At 50.6% G+C, this 19,117-nt stretch overlaps 2 protein-coding genes across 4 annotated transcripts in view; both read right to left on the bottom strand.

Moving 5' to 3' along the window:
- PHYHD1 (phytanoyl-CoA dioxygenase domain containing 1) overlaps positions 1-18,882 on the bottom strand; it is a 32,190-nt gene extending 13,308 nt beyond the window's left edge. Inside the window, exon 1 of the mRNA XM_063144936.1 lies at positions 18,830-18,882. The gene's annotated coding sequence lies outside the window, so the exon portion shown is untranslated. The remainder of the gene's footprint in view (positions 1-18,829) is intronic.
- LRRC8A (leucine rich repeat containing 8 VRAC subunit A) lies at positions 1,031-18,913 on the bottom strand. Of its 3 annotated transcripts, XM_063144934.1 has the most exons (4): positions 18,830-18,867; positions 16,592-16,716; positions 7,524-9,687; positions 1,031-3,446 (listed from the first exon to the last, which is right to left on the bottom strand). In XM_063144934.1, the coding sequence occupies exons 3-4, from the start codon at positions 9,678-9,680 to the stop codon at positions 3,171-3,173; spliced, it is 2,433 nt and encodes an 810-aa protein (XP_063001004.1). In that variant the 5' UTR covers positions 9,681-9,687; positions 16,592-16,716; positions 18,830-18,867; the 3' UTR covers positions 1,031-3,170. The 3 variants fall into 3 exon arrangements, with proteins under 3 accessions (XP_063001004.1, XP_063001003.1, XP_063001005.1); XM_063144933.1 differs by lacking the exon at positions 16,592-16,716 and having other exon boundaries at positions 18,830-18,913; XM_063144935.1 differs by lacking the exons at positions 16,592-16,716; positions 18,830-18,867 and adding an exon at positions 10,396-10,417.
- Positions 18,914-19,117: the final 204 nt, after the last annotated feature.

Below are 19,117 nucleotides of genomic sequence, written 5' to 3'. Positions count from 1 at the left end.
CAGGAGCAGCTGTTCTGTGGTCAGTTGGCAAGCTCCCTCTGGCTGTTTGAGACACGCCACTCTCTCGTCTGGAAGCCTTTTCCCAATTCATGGCTTGCGTCGAGACCAGTTCTTAGTGTTGAGGTAAAGATGCTCTGAAACGTCTCAGGGACATGTCCGTCTGTTCTTTGGAAGTGCCAAAGTCAAGCCTGGCACTGAAAATTTTTGTGAATTTGTGGGAGCCCTGCCAGCCACCCATGGTACCCTGGGGCAGCTGCAGGGACCCCCCCAGAAAAGCAACTGTCCTCTGGTGCAGCTAGGGAATGTTTCATTTCACAGCACATATCCCACCCTGAACCTGCAGCCCCTTTTGTGAATACATATGCAACTGTAACAAATTCACCTGGCCTCCGTGACATACCTTCTCCGTATGTCCAGGCTAGACTACTGCTATGTGCTCTCCATGGGGCTGCCCTTGAAGTCGGTTTGGAAACTTCAGTCAGTAGTAGGGATGTACAGAATTTGTTAAATCTGTCTTTAGGGTTTCACACCTTTCGTTCCATCATCCGCTCGCTGGTCCATCAGATTTCTTTTTTAGGGAGATCTGAGAATTTCGTCCCACTTACGCTCATGCGCAGCACGAATTGGTGCAAATCCCCCTAAAACCTGTCCGCAAGTCTGTGTGACTTGGAAAAAAGGTCGGATTCATAGAAATCCATCCCTGTTTTAACCCCTTGTGGAGTTCTCCAACAGACCTAGCTCGTACATAATACGGCAGGAATGAGTACACTACAGTAAAGTGTTTAAGTATACCAGCTACACCAGTGGCTACCTGTTGGCTTTTCATGCCCGCTTTTGGCTTCGACCACACCCAGTGCTAGAATGTGGTGATGCAGATCTTGAGAGAAAACAGGCTCCCGGGCCCGGAGGTGGGCCCCTGGTAAACATGGCTGAATAAAGGTGTTTATTTTCTCGCTCCCATTTTGCACAACGACTCCTCACCTTCGAAGTATTTATGAATAAAAAGAAACAGACCCAAGGTTTTCCTCGGATATCCATGTAGCTTTATTGGAACACTGACAATACCAGAGGCCTGCTTTACATCGCTTTTTCACGTGGCTTTTCAGCTTGGCGGGTGCGCGCGGGCGGAGGACGGGGGCCGCGTGTGTCTTTCTCCTATTACACCGGACGCAGAAGAAAGCGGAAGCTAGCAGCGTCTGTTTAATCCTTTCAACTGCAAGGAACGTTAAACAAAGGGGGAGGGAAGGGGGGGTCCGGACGTTCTCGCGCGCGCCTTGGGCCAAAACCAACACCTTTCTGGCAGGAAGGAAAAACTCGGAAAAGCATAGCAGCTGCTTTTGAGCGCACACCCATGCTACACCTCAAGGGAACCGCGCAGCTGGAACGCCTCCTTCGACGGAGCAGAGCGTTTTCGACTCTAAGGGAACGCTATGCTTTGACCGCCTGTTTTTGCCAATAGTTTGGTGGCCATTCCAAAGATTCAATTTCCCACTGGACAGATTAGAAAGTAGTGCAAGGTCTACATGTTTTAAGACGGGCCCTTCACTTCCGAGCGCAAGGGCTCCTCGCGACAGGAAGCCAGAGAGCCTGGCGCCCTTCGAAGGTGCGTGACGCTGTTCCTTTAAGACTGAAGAGGGAATGAAAGGGGTACAAAGGGAGGGAGCCGGGCGCCGTCCAGCGAGAGCCGGCAAGCGGGTCGCTTGCTCCAGCAACCAACGCTGGCAACGGGGGTGGGGGGATATCAGCCTCTTCTGCGGAGGCTGCAGGAGCGCGAAAAACTAAACGAAACACACACATACCCAAAAAAAAAAAAAACCAGACCAGCTGCAATATAAAAAACATAAACGGAAGAGGAATGAGGAGCAGCACCTTAAGAAAAACAAAATGCCCCCAAGGGAGGGTGCAGCACGGGGTGGGCGGGAGGGAGAGAGATCCAGATGTTTCGATCTTCAACTCACAAGCATTTCGGACCAGGGAGCGTGGGGGTGTTTGCTGCAAAACATCTGGAAGGTGACCTTCCGCCCTCACCTGGTGTAGAGGAATTCTGTGTTTATTTTAGTGTCTTTATCGCCATCACCTATCCAAAGAGATGGTTCTGAACTGACCGCAGTGTTTCGGATCCCCCGCGTGCTAAGAGGTTGAAGGGACAGTTTAAAAGTCAGTTTTTAAAAAATTAAATCCCCCCCCCCCCCCCGATTATACAAGCCATGATCCTTGTCCAGACAGAAAACTCGGCCAGGGAACGCCTTGGAGTCGCTACATTTTCGGATCTATCCCCACCTAGGAACGGTAACCGTAGTATCGAATGACCACGATTTGGAGACAGAAAGATCCTAATTTTAGGACAGGAGAGGGCGGCGGGGGGAGGGAGGGGAGACTTGGAAAAAAGAAAGTCAAGTTCTGCATAGTGATCCAAGGTAAATTGACTGGAGATTAAAAGGACAGAAAGTACAATGCCAGCATCAAAATTGATGGGTAGAACAAATTGATGGGTAGAACAAATTTCTTCTTCTCGGCTCTTCTAACAACTTCCCAACTCAGCCCCACCGGGTCTCCCCCGTAGCTTTGCGACTCCAGCTCCCAGCATCCCCAGCCAACATGCCCGACGGTAAGGAAGGCGGGGAGCTGTGTCCCAAAACCCCTCGAGGGCGTGGGGCTGGAAAAGCTGCCTGCCCCGATGAGCCAACCGTGAAGTCCGTGTGCAAGTAAAGCTAGCGTCGCTATGCAGAAGCCTGCCTGTGAATCGCACGACGGCCAAAACCCCTCGGGTTCCCACTCGGGACGGCGCGCCAGCAGGCAGTCTGAGGCAGGGTCCAGTGGGCTCTCGCCCTCTCCTGCCTGCCCTCCTTTCCGGTCCGGAGGCAGCTCCAAGGGACTTGGGCAGGAGTTAAGAGTCCCACTTCAGGGCGGGGGCCGGCAGGGGCGCCCGGCTTCCCGTCCCGCCAACGGCAACGTTAGCAGAAATGCTCTTCTCACCCTGGCTCCCTTCTTCCTCCCGCAAGCCCTGCGTCCTGGAGGATCAAGCCACCTGAGTCCCACCCACGCGTGGCAGCTCTGGCCGGGCGGGTCTCGGCCAGTCCGGTTTGAGCCGGGAGGGGCAGCCAGGCGTTTCTCTGGGGTGCTTTGGTCCGAGGCGTTTGGCTCTCCCCTCCCCTTTCCACCAAAGCGTCTCAGGCCTGGTCCTTGTCGGCCCGCCACAGGCGCTCCTTCACCTCCAGGGGCAGCGTGTTGAAGAGGTCCTCTTCCACCACCAGCCCGCTGCGCTTCAGCAAGGGGCAGTCGCCCAGCTCCACCGGCAGGCACTCCAAGCGGTTGCCCCGCAGCTCGATCTGGGACAGGTTTGCCAGCTCGCCCACCCGGGAAGGCAGGGACTGCAGGACGTTGTTGCCCAGGTGCAAAGTCCGAAGTTTCCGGCACTGGAAGAGTTCGGCGGGGAGGGTTTCGATCTGGGGGGGGGGGAAGGAGGAGGAGAGGTTGGGGGAGGGAGCAAGAGAGAGAGAGTGTTAGGTAAAAGCATACAATAAACGCAGCGTCAACAGAACAGCATTCTCCATGGCGTTGGTGGTGATAAATATATTATTATTGGTGATGGTGTTATTGTTGTTTTTATTAGCTGCCTTTTCTCACTTGTGGCAGTTCTTCTAGATGAACACGTCACGCTCTCTTTCACTGATTCAGAAATTTCCTGACTATCGAGTATGATTTGATTACTGTTGTTGTACCTATGTTGAGATTTTTCCAGCCCCAGGAGAAGACCGTTTTATTCTCCCCAGGCATTTTAGTCTTTCCGCTCAGCTGCTTTAAATCCGTTACTGTATATTTAAATTCCTGTACCGCTGCTAGGTTTTATTTCGGTTTGTGCTTTTGCGCTGCGGTTTTAACATCTTACATCGTATTTTGTGATGCACTTCGGGGGTGTTAATTGTGGCCAGCCGCCAATTGAGCGGAACCGAAACGTAATAGAATAAATAAAATTATTGTGGTTATTGCTTCGATGCTTTTCTCAATAAAAAGCTCAAGGCAGCTTAAAGTACAATTATAAACGTATGAAATTAAGAACAGCTATCATCATAACTCGTTAAAATGCAACCATTTCAGGCACGGAGCCTCTTAGCGGCCGGAAGACTGGATTTCATTTAGGAGAGCCTCCCAGGGGGGTCTGTATTCAGGGGTGAGCAAAGGTCAAAGAGTGAGGGCAAAAATACCAGAATCACAGGTGTCTCTGAGCTGAAAGCAGTTCCTGGCAGAAGCTGAGGTTTTGGAGAGACATTTCAACCTGTCAGGAAGGGGGCGTTGAAATGAACCAAAGGTTTCCTCCTCAGAGTGGATGTTAAAAAAACAAAATCAAGGGGAAAAGGAGAAGGGGAGAGAGAGAATAAAGGTTGTAGATATAGGATACGGTCAAATTCCAGCCTGTAATATCAGACAGTCTGAATATAGTAGTTCATGAAGCTCCTTTGCAGACCAATTAAGTTAGTCTATACCAAGTGCAAAAGATCTCAGGTTGCGGTAAAGGATACTGGGATACAGAAGGCAACTAATGGTCTCCCTCTGAAAATGTAAAAGCCGGCAATTATTCAGATCCGACTCTTAACACTGGTCAGAACACTGGCTTCCCTTGTAAGGCAGAGAGCAAAGGAAAACACAGCCGGGCTCATGGCAACGGCCCTGCGTGCAGCATTGACAGAAGCCACATAGGGAAGTCTGACCGAGGGTTTAGAGCAGGAGGTAGAGAGGTCTTTTTTGGGGGGGGGGCACTTTCACCCTTTGTGAAACTCCCGTGGGCACCACCACAAAATGCAGATGCTGGTAGTTGTTGTTTTAAAATGGCGGCAGTTTTCGCAAATTGGATTTCCTCTCCCACCCCTTGGGTGTTTAAATTTGCGCAAATGAGGTCGAGATAGGGTTTTTTTTAAAATCGATGATCTTGTGTAACTACGTATGATCGCAAGTCCGCCTGTCCCAAATAGCCCCGCAGAGAAATATGCCGGTCTTGTCAATATCCTTGTCGGCTTCATCCTCTTCACTATTTGGTTCAACCCAGCAGAGCCATATTCCGTACGTGTCAATTTCATCCCCCACTTCTGCAGTTCCCAAAGAGTTGTGCGTGGAATTGACAAGTAGGAAAGAGGTGTGTGTGGAATCCACAATTATGGATCTACTGAGCTAAAGGAAATAGCCTGCGGAGAGAAGAAGAAAGTGACAAGGATACTGACAAGAGGGGAATAGGATCTCTGCTGAGCTATATAGCGGACCTGCGACTATGCGCACTTGCACAAAACGGCCAATAAAAAAATACTTTTAAAAAATTACAACCCCACTTGCACAAGTTTTAAAATGTGGGGGGAGTCTCCAATTTGCACAAATTGCATTTACACAAATCGCAGGAACCGGGGAATAAATATGCAAAATATTTCCAAAACAAGTTATATTAAAAAAAAAACAGCTACAGGCTGCCGCCGCTTATCGGAACAGAAACACTGAGACACCCCGTCGGGCTTAAATGGAAAGCAATTCTCAGCGTCGCACATCCCTGACAAGGCTCAGTTTCTGAAACGGATTCTGGGGTTAGCAGCATCTTCAGTTTAAAAGAGAAAGCATCTCAGGTTGCAGAGCTAGGCAAACATTTCGGCCTTGGAGAACTGCAGACAGACAGGGAAAATAACCTTGGGCTAGATGGCCAAATGATTTGGGATGAGTCGGCTTCATCATTATTAAATAACACGGACAATCACTTGAACGAGAAAGGGAGAAACGCAGACAGCGGCTCTTCAATATTATTTCAGTCTGCCCCCGTAGCGGAGGACGAAGCGGGGCCTGGAAAAGCAGCTGTGAGTCACGCTGGAGAAGATCGCCACGTTCAGTACCCACCTCGTCACCTATTCCAGGACAAGGTCCTGGCATTGGAGAGCATTACAGTACAGTAATAACATACTACCTCAACTTAGCCTAAGTACATGTCACTGAAATAACTCAAATGCGCACCCTCTGTTTACCCCCGGCCTCTTTCCTCTGCGCACACGGAGTGCACCAAATCACTCAGAGGTGTTCAACCGCTTTCCTCCCTGATGCCCGTTTCAGAGAAGCTCTCGGGGGCCGCCTTCCGGAAGTAGGCGGGGCAAAAAAGACCAGGACGTTTGAGCTTAAAGCTCTTTAGTGCCAGTAAGGAGAAGGATTTTACCTTTTTTCAAACGGGTAAATCAAAGTCGGGGAAGGGGTCATGGGTGTGTCCAAATGGTGAACTGGACTGGGACCTCAGGCGGGCGGGATATCCCCCTCCCCCAAGGCCTGATGTCATGCAGCCCTGATATCAAGGTAATACTTGTCAGGCAAGTCCTAATTCTGAACTCTGGCTCAGATTAAATCTAGGCTCCTTCTCTCTTTCTCCCCGGGAGCACCTTTCGGGAAATCTGCCCACGCCTGACTCAAGGCGGGGCTGATCCATGTTACGTCAAGGGTTATTCAGGGCAAGTCAAGACCCGGCAGGTTCGGTGCAGCACGGCGCTTTAGGCAAACACCCTGATAACAAACGCCCCGCCTACGCCCACGTGTAGCTGCCGTCCCTCCCCGCTTTGTATTTTCAGCACCAGAACAAGTTAAGTGCACGCCCGAAGGTATGCAAGAGACCTGCAATTTCAGGCTCGGAGTGTGCAGCGAGCGTAATTGTCCATCCTGAGAACAAAAAGGCCTGTTATGACTGCAACCGTTATGAAAAGATCGCTGGGGTGAGAGGTCCGTCACGCCTTACATCGTGAAGTGGGGTATCTAAATGGCTGGCGGGGGGGGGAGGCTGGCAGGGGGCTTCTGGGAGTTGAAGTCCAAAACTTCTGGAGATCATAGAATCATAGAATCTCCAGACTTGGAAGGGGCCTACAAGGCCCTCGAGTCCAATCCCCTGCTCAATGCAGGAAACATGTTCACCTTCTGGAGATGCTCCAGCCCCTTGGTCATTTTAGTGGCACTTTTCCCCGCTCTACAATATCTTCTTTTTTTTTTAAGGTGTGATGACCAGAACTGCACACAGTATTCCAAGTGTGGTCGCACCATAGAATCATAGAATAGCAGAGTTGGAAGGGGCCTACAAGGCCATTGAGTCCAACCCCCTGCTCAATGCAGGAATCCACCCTAAAGCATCCCTGACAGGTGGTTGTCCAGCTGCCTCTTGAAGGCCTCTAGTGTGGAAGAGCCCACAACCTCCCTAGGTCACTGGTTCCATTGTCATACTGCTCTAACAGTCTGGAAGTTTTTCCTGATGTTCAGCCGGAATCTGGCTTCCTTTAACTTGAGCCCGTTATTCCGTGTCCTGCACTCTGGGAGGATCGAGAAGAGATCCTGGCCCTCCTCTGTGGGACAACCTTTCCAGTATTTGAAGGTGTGGAATGATTTGAATTATGAAACCAGTCTAAAAGCCTGCCCCCCATTCCCAAATAGGTCTTAGAAAACGGCGGGGGAGGACACCCCGACCCAAGGGGCCTCCGGCACCCCCTCCCCTCCCCTCCCCTCCCCTCCCCTCCCCTCCTTACCCTGTTGGCCGTCACAGCTAGGTTCTGCAGGTTCTGCAGCAGCCCGATCTCCGCCGGTATGGAAATCAAGAGATTGTGGCTGAGATCCAAGTAGCGGAGCTTCCGGCAGCAGAAGAGCTGGACGGGGATCTTCTCGATCTTGTTGCGGTTCAGGTAAAGGCGCTCCAGGTTGACGAGGTTGCCGATCTGCACGGGGATGTAGGCGATGTGGTTGTACCACAGCTTAAGGCAAGTGAGGCGGTGCAAGTGCTGGAAGCTGATGATCTCCTCGATGGTCTTGAGGTTGTTGTCTTTGAGGTCGATCTCCTGGAGGTTGTGGAGGCTGAAGATGGAGTGGGGGACGCGCTCCAGGTCGCAGCGGATCAGCTCCAGCTCCGTCAGGTTGACCATCTTCTTCAGGCTGTTGAGGACGATGAGCTTGGTGCCCTCGTTGTTGATGGAGAGCTTCTGCAGGTGGACCCCCACGTCCGTCACCACCTGGGGCAGCTTGGTCAAGTTGCTCTTCAGCCTCAGCACCCGCAGCCGCTTCAGCTCCCGCAGGCCGTCGATCACGATGTACCGGTTGTTCTCGGCGCTCAGGTTGCCCGTCAGGTGCAGCTCCTCCAGCGTCTTCAAGCTGTAGATCCACAGCGGGATCTCCTTGATGTCCGTGAACTTGATGTGCAAGGACTTCAAGTTCTCCCGCAGGAAGGCCAGGGCCGGGGCCTCGATTTTGGCGGCCGTGTGGTACAGCCACAGCTCCTTGAGGCTGGTGAGCTGGGCGATGCTGGGCGGGATGGTGACGTCGGGGATGAGTTCCAGCTTCAGGACCTCCAGCTCCACAAGGTCGAAGACGGTGTCCGGGATGCCGCTGAGCATGAAGAGGTGCAGCTCCAGCTTCTCCTGGGAGTTCTTGGTGATCCGCTGCCGCAGCTTCTCCAAGGTCCACTCGTTGTTGAGGTTCAGCTGCCGCAGCTTGTTCTCGCTCACCTCGGAGAGGAAGACGGCGAAGCGCTTGGAGTAGAGCGGGTCGTACTGGTCGATGAGGTGCAGCATGAAGGCGAAGTCGTTCTTGACGTCGGGGATGTCGCTGTAGCTGCTCTCCTCCCGGATGGACTCGAAGGAGTACTTCTTGAGGGAGCGCCGGAGCATCCACCAGAGCGTGTACATGCAGATCAGGCCGTAGAAGATCACCAGGCTGATGTAGAAGGAAGCCAGGATCTTAAAGAGGGTGGCCAGCGGGTGGGCGCAGCGGTACACGCGGTACCCCGTCAGGCTCTCGATGTCCACTTTGCAGTCGATGTCGAAGGTGATGTTGTTGACGTAGTAGACGGTGTAGGAGATGATCAGGATGAACTTGATCACCTTGATGATGGTCTGCCTCATGTAGAGGCGGTAGACGATGTCGCCCTCCTCCACGTGCGTGCGGAACTTCTTGACCTTCTCGAAGAGCGCCTTGGCCTGCTCGCCTTCCTTCTTGTCCAGGACGCCGCTCTCCGTCCGGTCCACGATCCCCTGCTCCACCCGGGACTTGGTCCTGTGCAGCATCGGGGCCGTGGCTTCCACGTCCTCGCTGACCGTGGAGGACTTCTTCTCCGTGGAGCCGTTCATCTTCCCGTAGGCCGGCTTGTTGTCGCTCTCCTCCACCACCGTCTCGGACAGGGCTCTGGTGGTCCACGGGGAGTCGAAGCACTTGAGGAGGATGGAGACGAAATGTTCCAGCTTGGAGCTGGTCCGGGGGAACTTGAACCAGAAGTTGCTGCAGGCCAAGAAGATCAGGGTGTGCAGCAGCACCAGGTAAGGGAAATACTTGGCGAACCAGTGGAGGCGGTTCTCGTAGCACACGGCGTCCACGTAGTTGTACTGGTGCCTGTCGAGCTCGTAATTGATCCCCTTCGGACCCTTGTCCACAGAGGACGCCAGGGAAGAGTTGTAGAAGACCGGGCTGGGGGTGGCCGGCGTCCAGTCCCTGGAGGAGTCATTGCAAGCGCCTTTGGTGACCCATTTGCAAGGCAAGCAAATCATTTTGTCCTGGGTGACTTGCAGCGTCCCTCCAAACACAGCGATCATCAGCATCACGATGGAGATGTAATCGGTAAACACGTCCCACCAGGGCTTCAGGATGCGGTACGCCGGCTGGGTGTCGGCAAAGTAGCGTAATTCTGTGACCGGAATCATGGCTCACCTGAAAAGGTTAAGAGGGGAAAAGAAAACACGGACGTTAGCAACGAAGAACAGCGCCGTTTACTTTCCAGAGTAATTAGTGTAGGGGAAAGTAATCCAATGGCCTCCGGGTGCTTTGGACAACCACTCCCATCAGCCACGGTCAGGAAGGCCAAGAGCCCAGAATTATGGGAGTTGCAGTCCCAAAACATCTGGAGGACCCTAGTCCCGAAACATCTAGGTAGCCCCAACGTTTGGGACTCCAGTTCCCATCAGCCACAGGCAACATGGACGGTGGTCCTTAATTCATCCCTTCATTCCATTTCTATACCGTCTAGTAGCCAAAGCTCTCTGGTCAAGTCACAGCATGATAAAAGCATAATGTAAAACCTTTAACCAAAAACATCTGTGACCTATTGAAACAGTTAACTACAATCAACAGTGAAACTACCTGATAACAACTGACGTTACAAAGCCCCATCATATGCCTGAGCACTGAAAGGATGTCAAAGTTGGCACCAGGCAGACCTCACTGGGGAGACGGTTCCTCAGTTGGTCGGTCACCACCGACAAGGCCCTCTTCCCTCGAAGGAGGCCCTCAGAGGTCAGTCAGGAATATTCAGAGTTTTAGTATAGGGACTTGGGCGAAGGCTACACAAGCTGAGGAAGGCTGCAACGACGTCTTTCCAGCAGTTCTTGTCCAAACCCAAGAAGTCGCTCAAAGGCTCACAAGGACTTTGGGCGTCCTCTAGCCTTGACCGACAGAATCTCCGAAACAGCGTCTCGATGGTCCCTAAACAGCGGTGTGGCGGCCAAGTTTGGAGGGCAGGGCCCTCATCCTTTCAGCCACGTCCAAGGAGAGGCCAAAACTGCAGGCCGCCGGGTGGATCCAGATCGAGAAACCAGCTTGAACTGGTTTCGTCTCCAGCAGGAGCAGCTCTTTCGGAAAACGAACGGGTCAGAACTGCTCACTGAAGACTGAGCCGACCCAAAATAGTTAGCATGACAAGAGGAAGGCGATATCGTGGTTGGGGAAATCCATTTCTCCCCAAAGCCACGGAGAACTGGAGCTAAGCCCAGAGGGAACAAGGAAACCAGAGGGGAGTGGCAGATGACGTCAGAGACCCTGCTGATAAAAAAAAAAGCATCAGGGGCCCAAATGAACCGTCTGCATTGTTCGCGGCTGCTGGGAAACGGGCCGCTCCCCAGGCGTGAGGCCCGTGCACAATTTGGAAAGGCCCAGTCTGCTCCGAGTGGCTTCTCCTTCGCCCTACAGCCGGCAAGTTAGGGCACGGTTCCCACCCCCCAACCCACCCCGGGGCTGATAGGCAGCAGTGAGTAAATAAGCAAAATACTTTCCCTTGATAACAGCAACCTACTTGGAAAGAAGCAGGAGATAGTGGAATATAATGCAAAGGGTGTGTGTGTGTGTGTGGAAACTCAACTTTGAGGTTTTCTCTTGCTTTGCGGATTGAAAGACACCAGGGTTGAAGCAACTCCACCCCCACCCACCCTAGGAGAATGCAGTTATGTCACTCCCGGGCATTTTCTTTTATTCTCATTAGATCAGCAAGCAAAGACGACAGAGATGAAAATCAAAGGAGACTCGTTCTCCCCCACCCCCATCCCTGCCGGGAGGGTTCTCCGCTGGGACTCAAAAAGAGAGTCACAGGATGAAAGCGGAAGGAGCCCTCCCGCCTCAGGAGAGCATTGAGGGAGGCGGCCGCATCGCAGCGATTCAGGATGCAGCGGGGAGAATCTGGGGGTTACTGACACCCGCCAAGGCTCTTTCAGGCCGGGGGGGGGGGGGGGCCTGAATCCAATTCGGAAGAAACTCAGAGGGGAGTCATTTGCATATTGTATGAACGTAGGAAGAGCCCTGATGCTGGATCTGACCGAGGGTCCATCTAGTCCAGCACTCTGTTCACACATTGGTCAACCAGGGTCCAACAAAGCAGGACACGGTGCACCCGCCCATGTCCCCCCACCCATGTCCCCCAGAAACTGGTGCGCACAGGATTACTGCCTCGGATAGTACAGGCAGAAATAGTAGAGTTGGAAGGGGCCTACAAGGCCATCGAGTCCAACGCCCTGCTCGATGCAGGAATCCACCCTAAAGCATCCCTGGCAGATGGTTGTCCAGCTGCCTCTTGAAGGCCTCTAGTGTGGGAGAGCCCACCACCTCCCTAGGTCACTGGTTCCATTGTCGTACTGCTCTAACAGTCAGGAAGTTTTTCCTGATGTCCAGACGGAATCTGGCTTCCTGTAACTTGAGCCCGTTATTCCGTAGCCATGGGTGGCCTTCTCCTCCTCCAGGAATTGATCCAACCCCCTTATAAAGCCATCCAAACTAGTGGCCATCGCCAAGTCTTGTGGTACCGAATTCCTGAGTTCACTGACGCACTGTGTGAAGAAGTCCTCCTTTATTTATCTGTCCTGAATCTCCCACCCATCAGCTTCACGGAGTGACCCCACTGGGTTCTAGTATTATGAGAGAAGGAGAAAAATCTCTCATGTTTTAAACTCGTGGGATGGTGGGGTGGGGTGGGGAACTTTAGACTGGGGGGACCGAGGCCAGTGACGCCCAGTGTAACATATCTTCTCCACAGAAGGTCTTCCACGTTTTAACCAAACCCAATTAGTTTCACGTGGATTCTGGTACAGTCTGTGTCACAAAATTTGGAGACCAGAAAAGGATAATTGTGCTCCATTGCATGGTGCAAATCAGACTGGCTCATTTAAGCGCGGGGATGGAAGCATGTGCCCCCCCCCCCAGATGTTTTGGCCTTCAACTCTCATCAGCTTTAGCCAACATAGCCAATGGTGAGGGGCCATGGGAGGTGTAGGCCAATACATTGAGAAGGCTACAAGCTGCCTTTCTTAAGGACTAGAAACGTGAAAGCTTAGGTGGAGGAGAAATGGGAAGAAAACTGAAGAATTGTGGGGTGGAGGGAATAGAGATTAAAAAACAGAAAAACATAGCGGTTTTTCCCTTCTATTTCCCCCCATTTTTTTCCTGGTTCCCTCACACCCCAGGCCTTTGCACCGCTATTAAGAACCAAACAAAATCCTCCTGCAATTCCAACACCCACACTACCCTGGACGGCTCAGAAGAAACATGGGCAGAGAAATCCGGCTGTGGTTTGTTTTTTAAATCAGAATCAAACCATGCTCTACAAGCACGGCGTTCACAGGGTCATAACCCTGCATCCTGGAAGCTACCAGAGCTGTTATGGGATTTCCTTTTGCAGCGGACGCTGCGGCGTCCACCTTTAACCAGGACGCCCAATCACAGAGCAAACAGACCCAAGGGGAAAGAGAAAAAACAGGGACGAGGGAGTGGAAATTTTTCCAGCGCTTTTATTTTTCCCATGGATTTCTTTTCACCCATTTCGTAAGTTCATTAGTAACCATGAATGGATGCCAATTGTAAATGTAGTGTTTCGCAAGCTTAGCAGTTTTAAAGTTGTAGCTAAATGGTTCTCAGCATATCAGAAACAGTTGTTTGAATTGCTAAAATCTCATAGTGTGTCAACAGTTTTCAGTGCCTTCAGTATTTTCCACCTTAAATTTCAACAATGCAACACGCGCAATCTTCTTCACATTTTTTTCTAGGATTCTCGTAGAAACGTCTACATAATCGTAACCATTAAATCACATTAAGTGTGCTTTAATTTCCGCCCCTTAAGTAATTCAGGTCAAATACTTGTGGTGTATTGGGAAAAATAATTAATATAGAGTAGTTTTTGTTTTGTTTTAAAAAAATGCTTTGTCATTTACTAAATACAATTAAAATAGACATGCTAAATTAGATTTCTCTAGACCATCAGAAACCTTCCTGAGGCAAAGTGTGTGTTTTTTCAGATGCAAATTGCCCTATGCAATTTAACTTATGATAATTTGCCTGGGAAAATTTTCCAGAAAAATAGCCCACATAATTAAGAGAAAGCAATACAAAGGAGGAGGAGGAAAATACAAGGAACGTTGTAGAAAGAAAGGAGAGAAAGTTCATTTGATTTATTGCATTGATACCTTGCCTTTCTGTGCAACTAAGTTTAAAAGAAACAGATAAGAAAGTTAAGAACCTAATCATAGAATAGCAGAGTTGGAAGGGGCCTTCAAGGCCATCTAGTCCAACCCCCTGCTCAATGCAGGAATCCACCCTAAAGCATCCCTGACAGGTGGCTGTCCAGCTGCCTCTTGAATGCCTCTAGTGTGGGAGAGCCCACAACCTCCCCAGGTAACTGATTCCATTGTCGTACTGCTCTAACAGTCAGGAAGTTTTTCCTGATGTCCAGCTGGAATCTGGCTTCCTTTAACTTGAGCCCGTTATTTGTCAAAGCTGACAAATTTATTCTGGCACACATGAGGTGCGTGGAGTACTATGGAGAGGTTCAGGGATATAAACAGAACCTGTGGTGGGGGGCGGAGGGTAAAACTGCAAGCAGTGAGACCAGGAAGAAATTCAATGCAGGAAGTACTGAGAGTGAAAGTCACATTAACAAGGAGCCATTCACAAAGAACGCTGGGTGCCGACAGCACCAAACATCCTGGCGCTAGGTAATCCAATTCACACGTGTGCACACTCTGATGAGGTGGGCTACGGTCCATGAAAGCTTATGCCAAAATAAACCCGTTAGCCTTTAAGGCGCCACAAGACTCTTTGTCGCTATCGCTGCAATTGACGAGCACGGCTACCGGTCCGGAAACGTGAAACGGCAAGTATTTCTAGGCCTTCATGGAGTACGACAAAAGCCAAGTGTGAAGAAATCTGGTGCCGGCATTCAGAAATCGCAATAATCACAGGAGGAAAAGCCAGAAAAACAGCAGCCGTGTGTCCCAAACTGATTTAAAGCCTCTGTAGTGTCCCTGTTATTTACACGGTTGACTGCTTAGTATTTTGTGACACCCCCTCAAAAACGAGCACACACATTTCCCGACAACCAATTCCTTACTCCTCCAGACCTTCCTTAGTGTAGCATCCTTGAAATTCTCCAGGTCAAAAGGAAGTCACGTTGAAGCCTATTTGAGATCCTGCTTCTGCCCCAAGAGCCGCTGCGCTTTTGACACCTAGATATTCCATTAAAACCAGTTCCATATAACCTAAAAGATATCCCCACCCTCAGCCGACTCAGGAAATCCTCGGCGTTTCACATTCTGGATATGGTCGCGCTTGGTTTGAACCTGTCCTCATCCGCAGCACAACCCTGTATGTGTCTGCTCAGAAGAGAATCCCACTGGACCCAAAGGGACATACGACTGCATAGGATCGCTATCTCAAAGACTGCAATCCTATACAATCGCCCCTGAAAATAAGTCACACTGAACTCAACGGGGCTTACCTCTGACTAGAGGTGTATAAGGTTGCACTTTTAATCTCTCAACTTTCCGTGCTATCCATTTGGCCTTCTAATTGCGTAGTTACATTTGCTAATCGGCTTACCTGCACGCCCTGAAATCTTACCTCTTTTGACACCCGGCAGCATTTTTATTTTTAAAAAAATGTTCAGCAGTTCACGAGACTCTTATCGGGTTTAAAAGACAACAACGGCCCTTCGCAAAAGGAGTAAGCAACCTGCAAATGGCGAAGCCGCCTGAGATGCTCCTCCCAAACTTTATCCCCCCCCCCACACACACACACTCCAGCCAGCGTCTCAAAACGCGCCACCTGAAATTCTAAAATAAAAAATACGCACGCAAAGCTGCTTCTTCCGGCACAATGGAGAGATTAATAAGAACTCAACACACACACGCACACACAGAGGGACGGGTGATTCACCGCCTCCGCGTCTTTCACAAAGTTTGGGGCGGGCGGAGAGGTTCTTCCAAAGAAGTCGGCGTTTCTAGCTCCCTTTTTTGAGGCCAAGCTTTCTTGGCAACAAGCGAGCTCAAAGGCTTTCTTGGAAAAGACTGCAAGAGTGGAGGTTTTTGTGTGTTACAAAGCGCAAAGGAACCAACGGGCATTCATCTCGGGGTCTTTTCTGATGGTGAAAGATGGCAAGGAGCCTCGCTTGAAAGCCAAACGGAGAAAACTCAATGTGTAGGGAAAACTCTCAACAGGTTAACCCACCCGGGGGCAGTTATTTATTCCATTTTTAACCCATTCTTCCTACAGGGAAGGAGTTTGGACCGGCGTATATGTTTCTCTCCCTCCCCCCGCTTCCACTGTATCCTCAACAACCACCCTGTGAGGTAGGCTAGGCTCTGAAACAGTGCAAAGTCACCCGATGAGCTTTATGGCACAGTGAAAACTCTCACCCAGCTCCCGTGAATCCTAGTCTAGTACGCTAACCCAGGCTTTCCCAACCTGGTGTCTTCCAGATCTGTTGGACTACAACCCCCAGCATGCTATCCCATCATTTCCCATCACTTCCCCAGCGTTTGCACCTGAGCTGGGAGAGGTTGCAGGTGCTCTGAAAGGCAGGAGGGTTCCACAGCCAGATGGAGGCGACAGGCCCGCGCAGAGGCGGCGAGATGTCTCAGTGGAGCAGAGGAGAGGATTGTGGAACACCAACATGGCTTCCCTGAGCAAAATCAGGACTCTTCCCGGAACAGGACAGAGCAAGGATTCGTCCTTTCTACGGCACCACTGATGTGGATGGAATAAGCCAGAGGTAGATCCTCAAACGTCAAGTTCTGACCCGCCGGGGAAGGAAGGGTGAAGTCCACCCTTAACCCACCCATCTGTAACGGATCCAAACACATTTGGATTTCTACGGCTCTAGCTCTTTTTTTTGGTGGTCTCATCGGAGTTAGAATTTGCGAAACATCAGTCTCAAAAGACCACGGGCTCAAGATTATTTCTCGAGCTGGTAAAGACGGAGTAAGTTTGGGAGGAAAAGGAGAGGACTGGGAAAGAAATTCTATTAAAAATAAAAAAATAAAGAGATCCTGAAAGTATTTAATGCTGAAGATTTCATGCTCACCTATTTCTCTCCAATTTTCTCGGAGACCAGGCATTCTAGAGCACGGCTGTGCCCAGGGTTCCACAATCCACCAATTGTGATGTTACGTACACCACCATTACCCAGACACCGTCCACAAGAGCATCCTGAAAGGTGAACAACCTGTCAAGACCATGTGTCCCAGGGCCCTACCCTCCTCCACACGCCTCCAAGGGAGGCTCAGAGGGTGGCAACAAAGGTGAGGGCCTTCTCCGTAGCGGCCCCCCAATTGTGGAAAAAACTCCCAGCAAAGCCCACCTAGCGCCAGCATTGTTATCTTTACGCCGCCAGGTAAAGATAGGGAGTAGACCTTCCTCTACTCCCAGCCATTCGGCAGCGTACGATAAGCTTTTTAATTGTATCCTGGGATTCCTCACTGTTGACTTTTAAAATTGTTTGGAGACACATATTGGTGTGCACACTGCACTGTACTGTCTGTTCACCTGTTTGCGTGTAAATGGTTTTTCTATGACGTACAATATTGCATTTTTAAGGAGTTCAATCTTTATCAACCGTCCCAGAGTGTTTTGGGTTTTTTAAACAGGTCATTGTTTGGATACGTGCACCTGCTCTGTTTATTATGTTTGCAGCTAAACTGTGTTTACATTGTGCATAATACCGTGTTTTTAAGCTTTTTAATCTCTGCCCACCGCCCGGACAGCTCTGGTTCTTGGGCGGTATAGAAATGCAATAGATGAAAATGAAATGGGACGAAGGCTGGTCCTTTTCAAAGACAGGCCTCCACAATCCCTCCCCAAAGGTTCTTTGGAAGTCCATCAGGGGTTCTTCGGAGAAGTGATTAGTAAAGGCCGACGGGAATATCTCCGGTTCCCCCCTGCAAATTGCAGCCCCAAGAAAGAGTGCCATTTGGGCCAGAGACTCGAGAGCCTTGGGTGGGGGGTCAAATTTGTTCCACCCAGGGTCCCGAAAACACTTTGGAGACCCCAGACCTAGAGATTTTGCAGGGGGGGGGTGTTAGGAAGAAGAAAAACCAAGCAACTTTCTCCTTGACACATTTTTTTCCGTTCGGTGTCAATAGCACTCAATAATCAACACAGTCTTACACGGAAACACAAGGGATTGTGGGGGCTCCCTGACACCATCTTCCATCATCAAGGTGCAAATACCATTTCCCCCAAAAGATTAAACAGCCATTTTTGACCAGCTCAGTCTCCTCGCTTTGCAACAGCAGACAGTTTCATTTCCTCTCCCGTTTCATTTCTCTGCCACCAAACAGAACGATCATCTTTGTAAACCGCCCAGAGAGCTTCGGCTATGGGGCGGAATTTAAATGTAATAAATAAATAAAAATCTCCCCTTCCCCAAACACGATATGGGATGTTATTACCGAGGTATCCGTTAGGGGCTGCTGACTAAAGAATCGGTAACTGGTTTAATTGAAGCCAACAGGTTAATTGAATCATGACTCCGTTACTTATAAAGTACAACGCTGGGACGTCCCTGGGGAGAATCTGCCAGTGGCCGCAGAAGGTAGAAGCAGAGATTGTGAGAAAGAGGAGGAAACCCCCTGCCCGGGGGGTGGTGGGGGTGGTGGGGTGGAACTGGAAAGAATCCAGCAAAAGCAGAGACTCAGGGAAGCTTCTGCCAGAATGGACAGGGACCAGCCACCAAAATATCACATATGAAGCTGCTTTATACAGAGTCAGACCAGTAGCCAAAACTGGCTACCCCAGGGGTGCAGAAGGGGCATACCCCAGAAGGCCATGCCCCTTCTTCAGGCCACGCCTCCTTTCCCCTGACTGCCAATCATTTGGTGGTTTCCTGGCTGCTGCCCGTTCCCCCGCCCCCGTTCTAAAAAGTCAAAATGCCTCTGCAAACCCATTCCTGATTCAGATTTTTCCTCTCCCCTCCCAGTTCCTTTTTTCTCGTGTGCTGTGCACTTTTTAGACTGCAAGCCTTTTTAGACTGCAAGAATCGCCTAGTTTTTTTACTGGTAAGCAGATCCGGGGAGCTCTTTTGGCTGAGCAGCGGGGGGTGGGGGGTGGAAATACTTTACATAAAGAAATAAAAATAAAGGACATTCAAGTCATGGCTAAGCAGTCATGAGATGCAAAAACACGTCCTTCCTCTCCCTTCCTTGCTTTCCTTTCTCGCCTGCAGGCTTTTTCCACTTGGCTTTCGACCAGGCATTTCTTTCTCTCCCTGCTTTTGCAGTTTAGAAGAAGAAGAGGAGGAGGAGGAAGAAGAAAATCACATTACCAAGTACGTCATCCCCGGAGGAACCCCTTAGGAATCGGATGCCTGGCTGGCCCCGTCTGCTATCTGCATTTCAGCCCTCTGGGCTGAAGATCGAGGTCTGTTCTGAGCGCTGGATCCTGACCGGGTGCAGAAGAGACGCATTCCCCAAACGCCATGGGAGCAGCAACCTGAAAAACAAACACACAGTTGAGTTACGGAGGCAGGTTGGGTGAAGACTGGTTGTTGGTTTACCCGAAACCCTCGGGAAAGAACAGAAAGCCAGGAGGCATGGCCTTCGGAACTTCCGCG

Source organism: Elgaria multicarinata, chromosome 19 (genome assembly GCF_023053635.1).
Source record: "Elgaria multicarinata webbii isolate HBS135686 ecotype San Diego chromosome 19, rElgMul1.1.pri, whole genome shotgun sequence".
NCBI lineage: Eukaryota > Metazoa > Chordata > Lepidosauria > Squamata > Anguidae > Elgaria > Elgaria multicarinata.
The sequence above is the reverse complement of the archived record's forward strand: the minus strand, read 5'-3'. Positions and strand labels throughout refer to the sequence as shown.

What these genes read in the sequence shown, in the direction of transcription:
- LRRC8A (XM_063144933.1), bottom strand. Translation starts at nt 9,680, where the DNA reads ATGATTCCGGTCACAGAATTACGCTACTTTGCCGACACCCAGCCGGCG. An exon ending in TAGCTGTGACGGCCAACAGG is followed by an intron (nt 3,447 to 7,523) that starts GTAAGGAGGGGA and finishes CCCCCCCCCCAG; the next exon opens with ATCGAAACCCTCCCCGCCGA.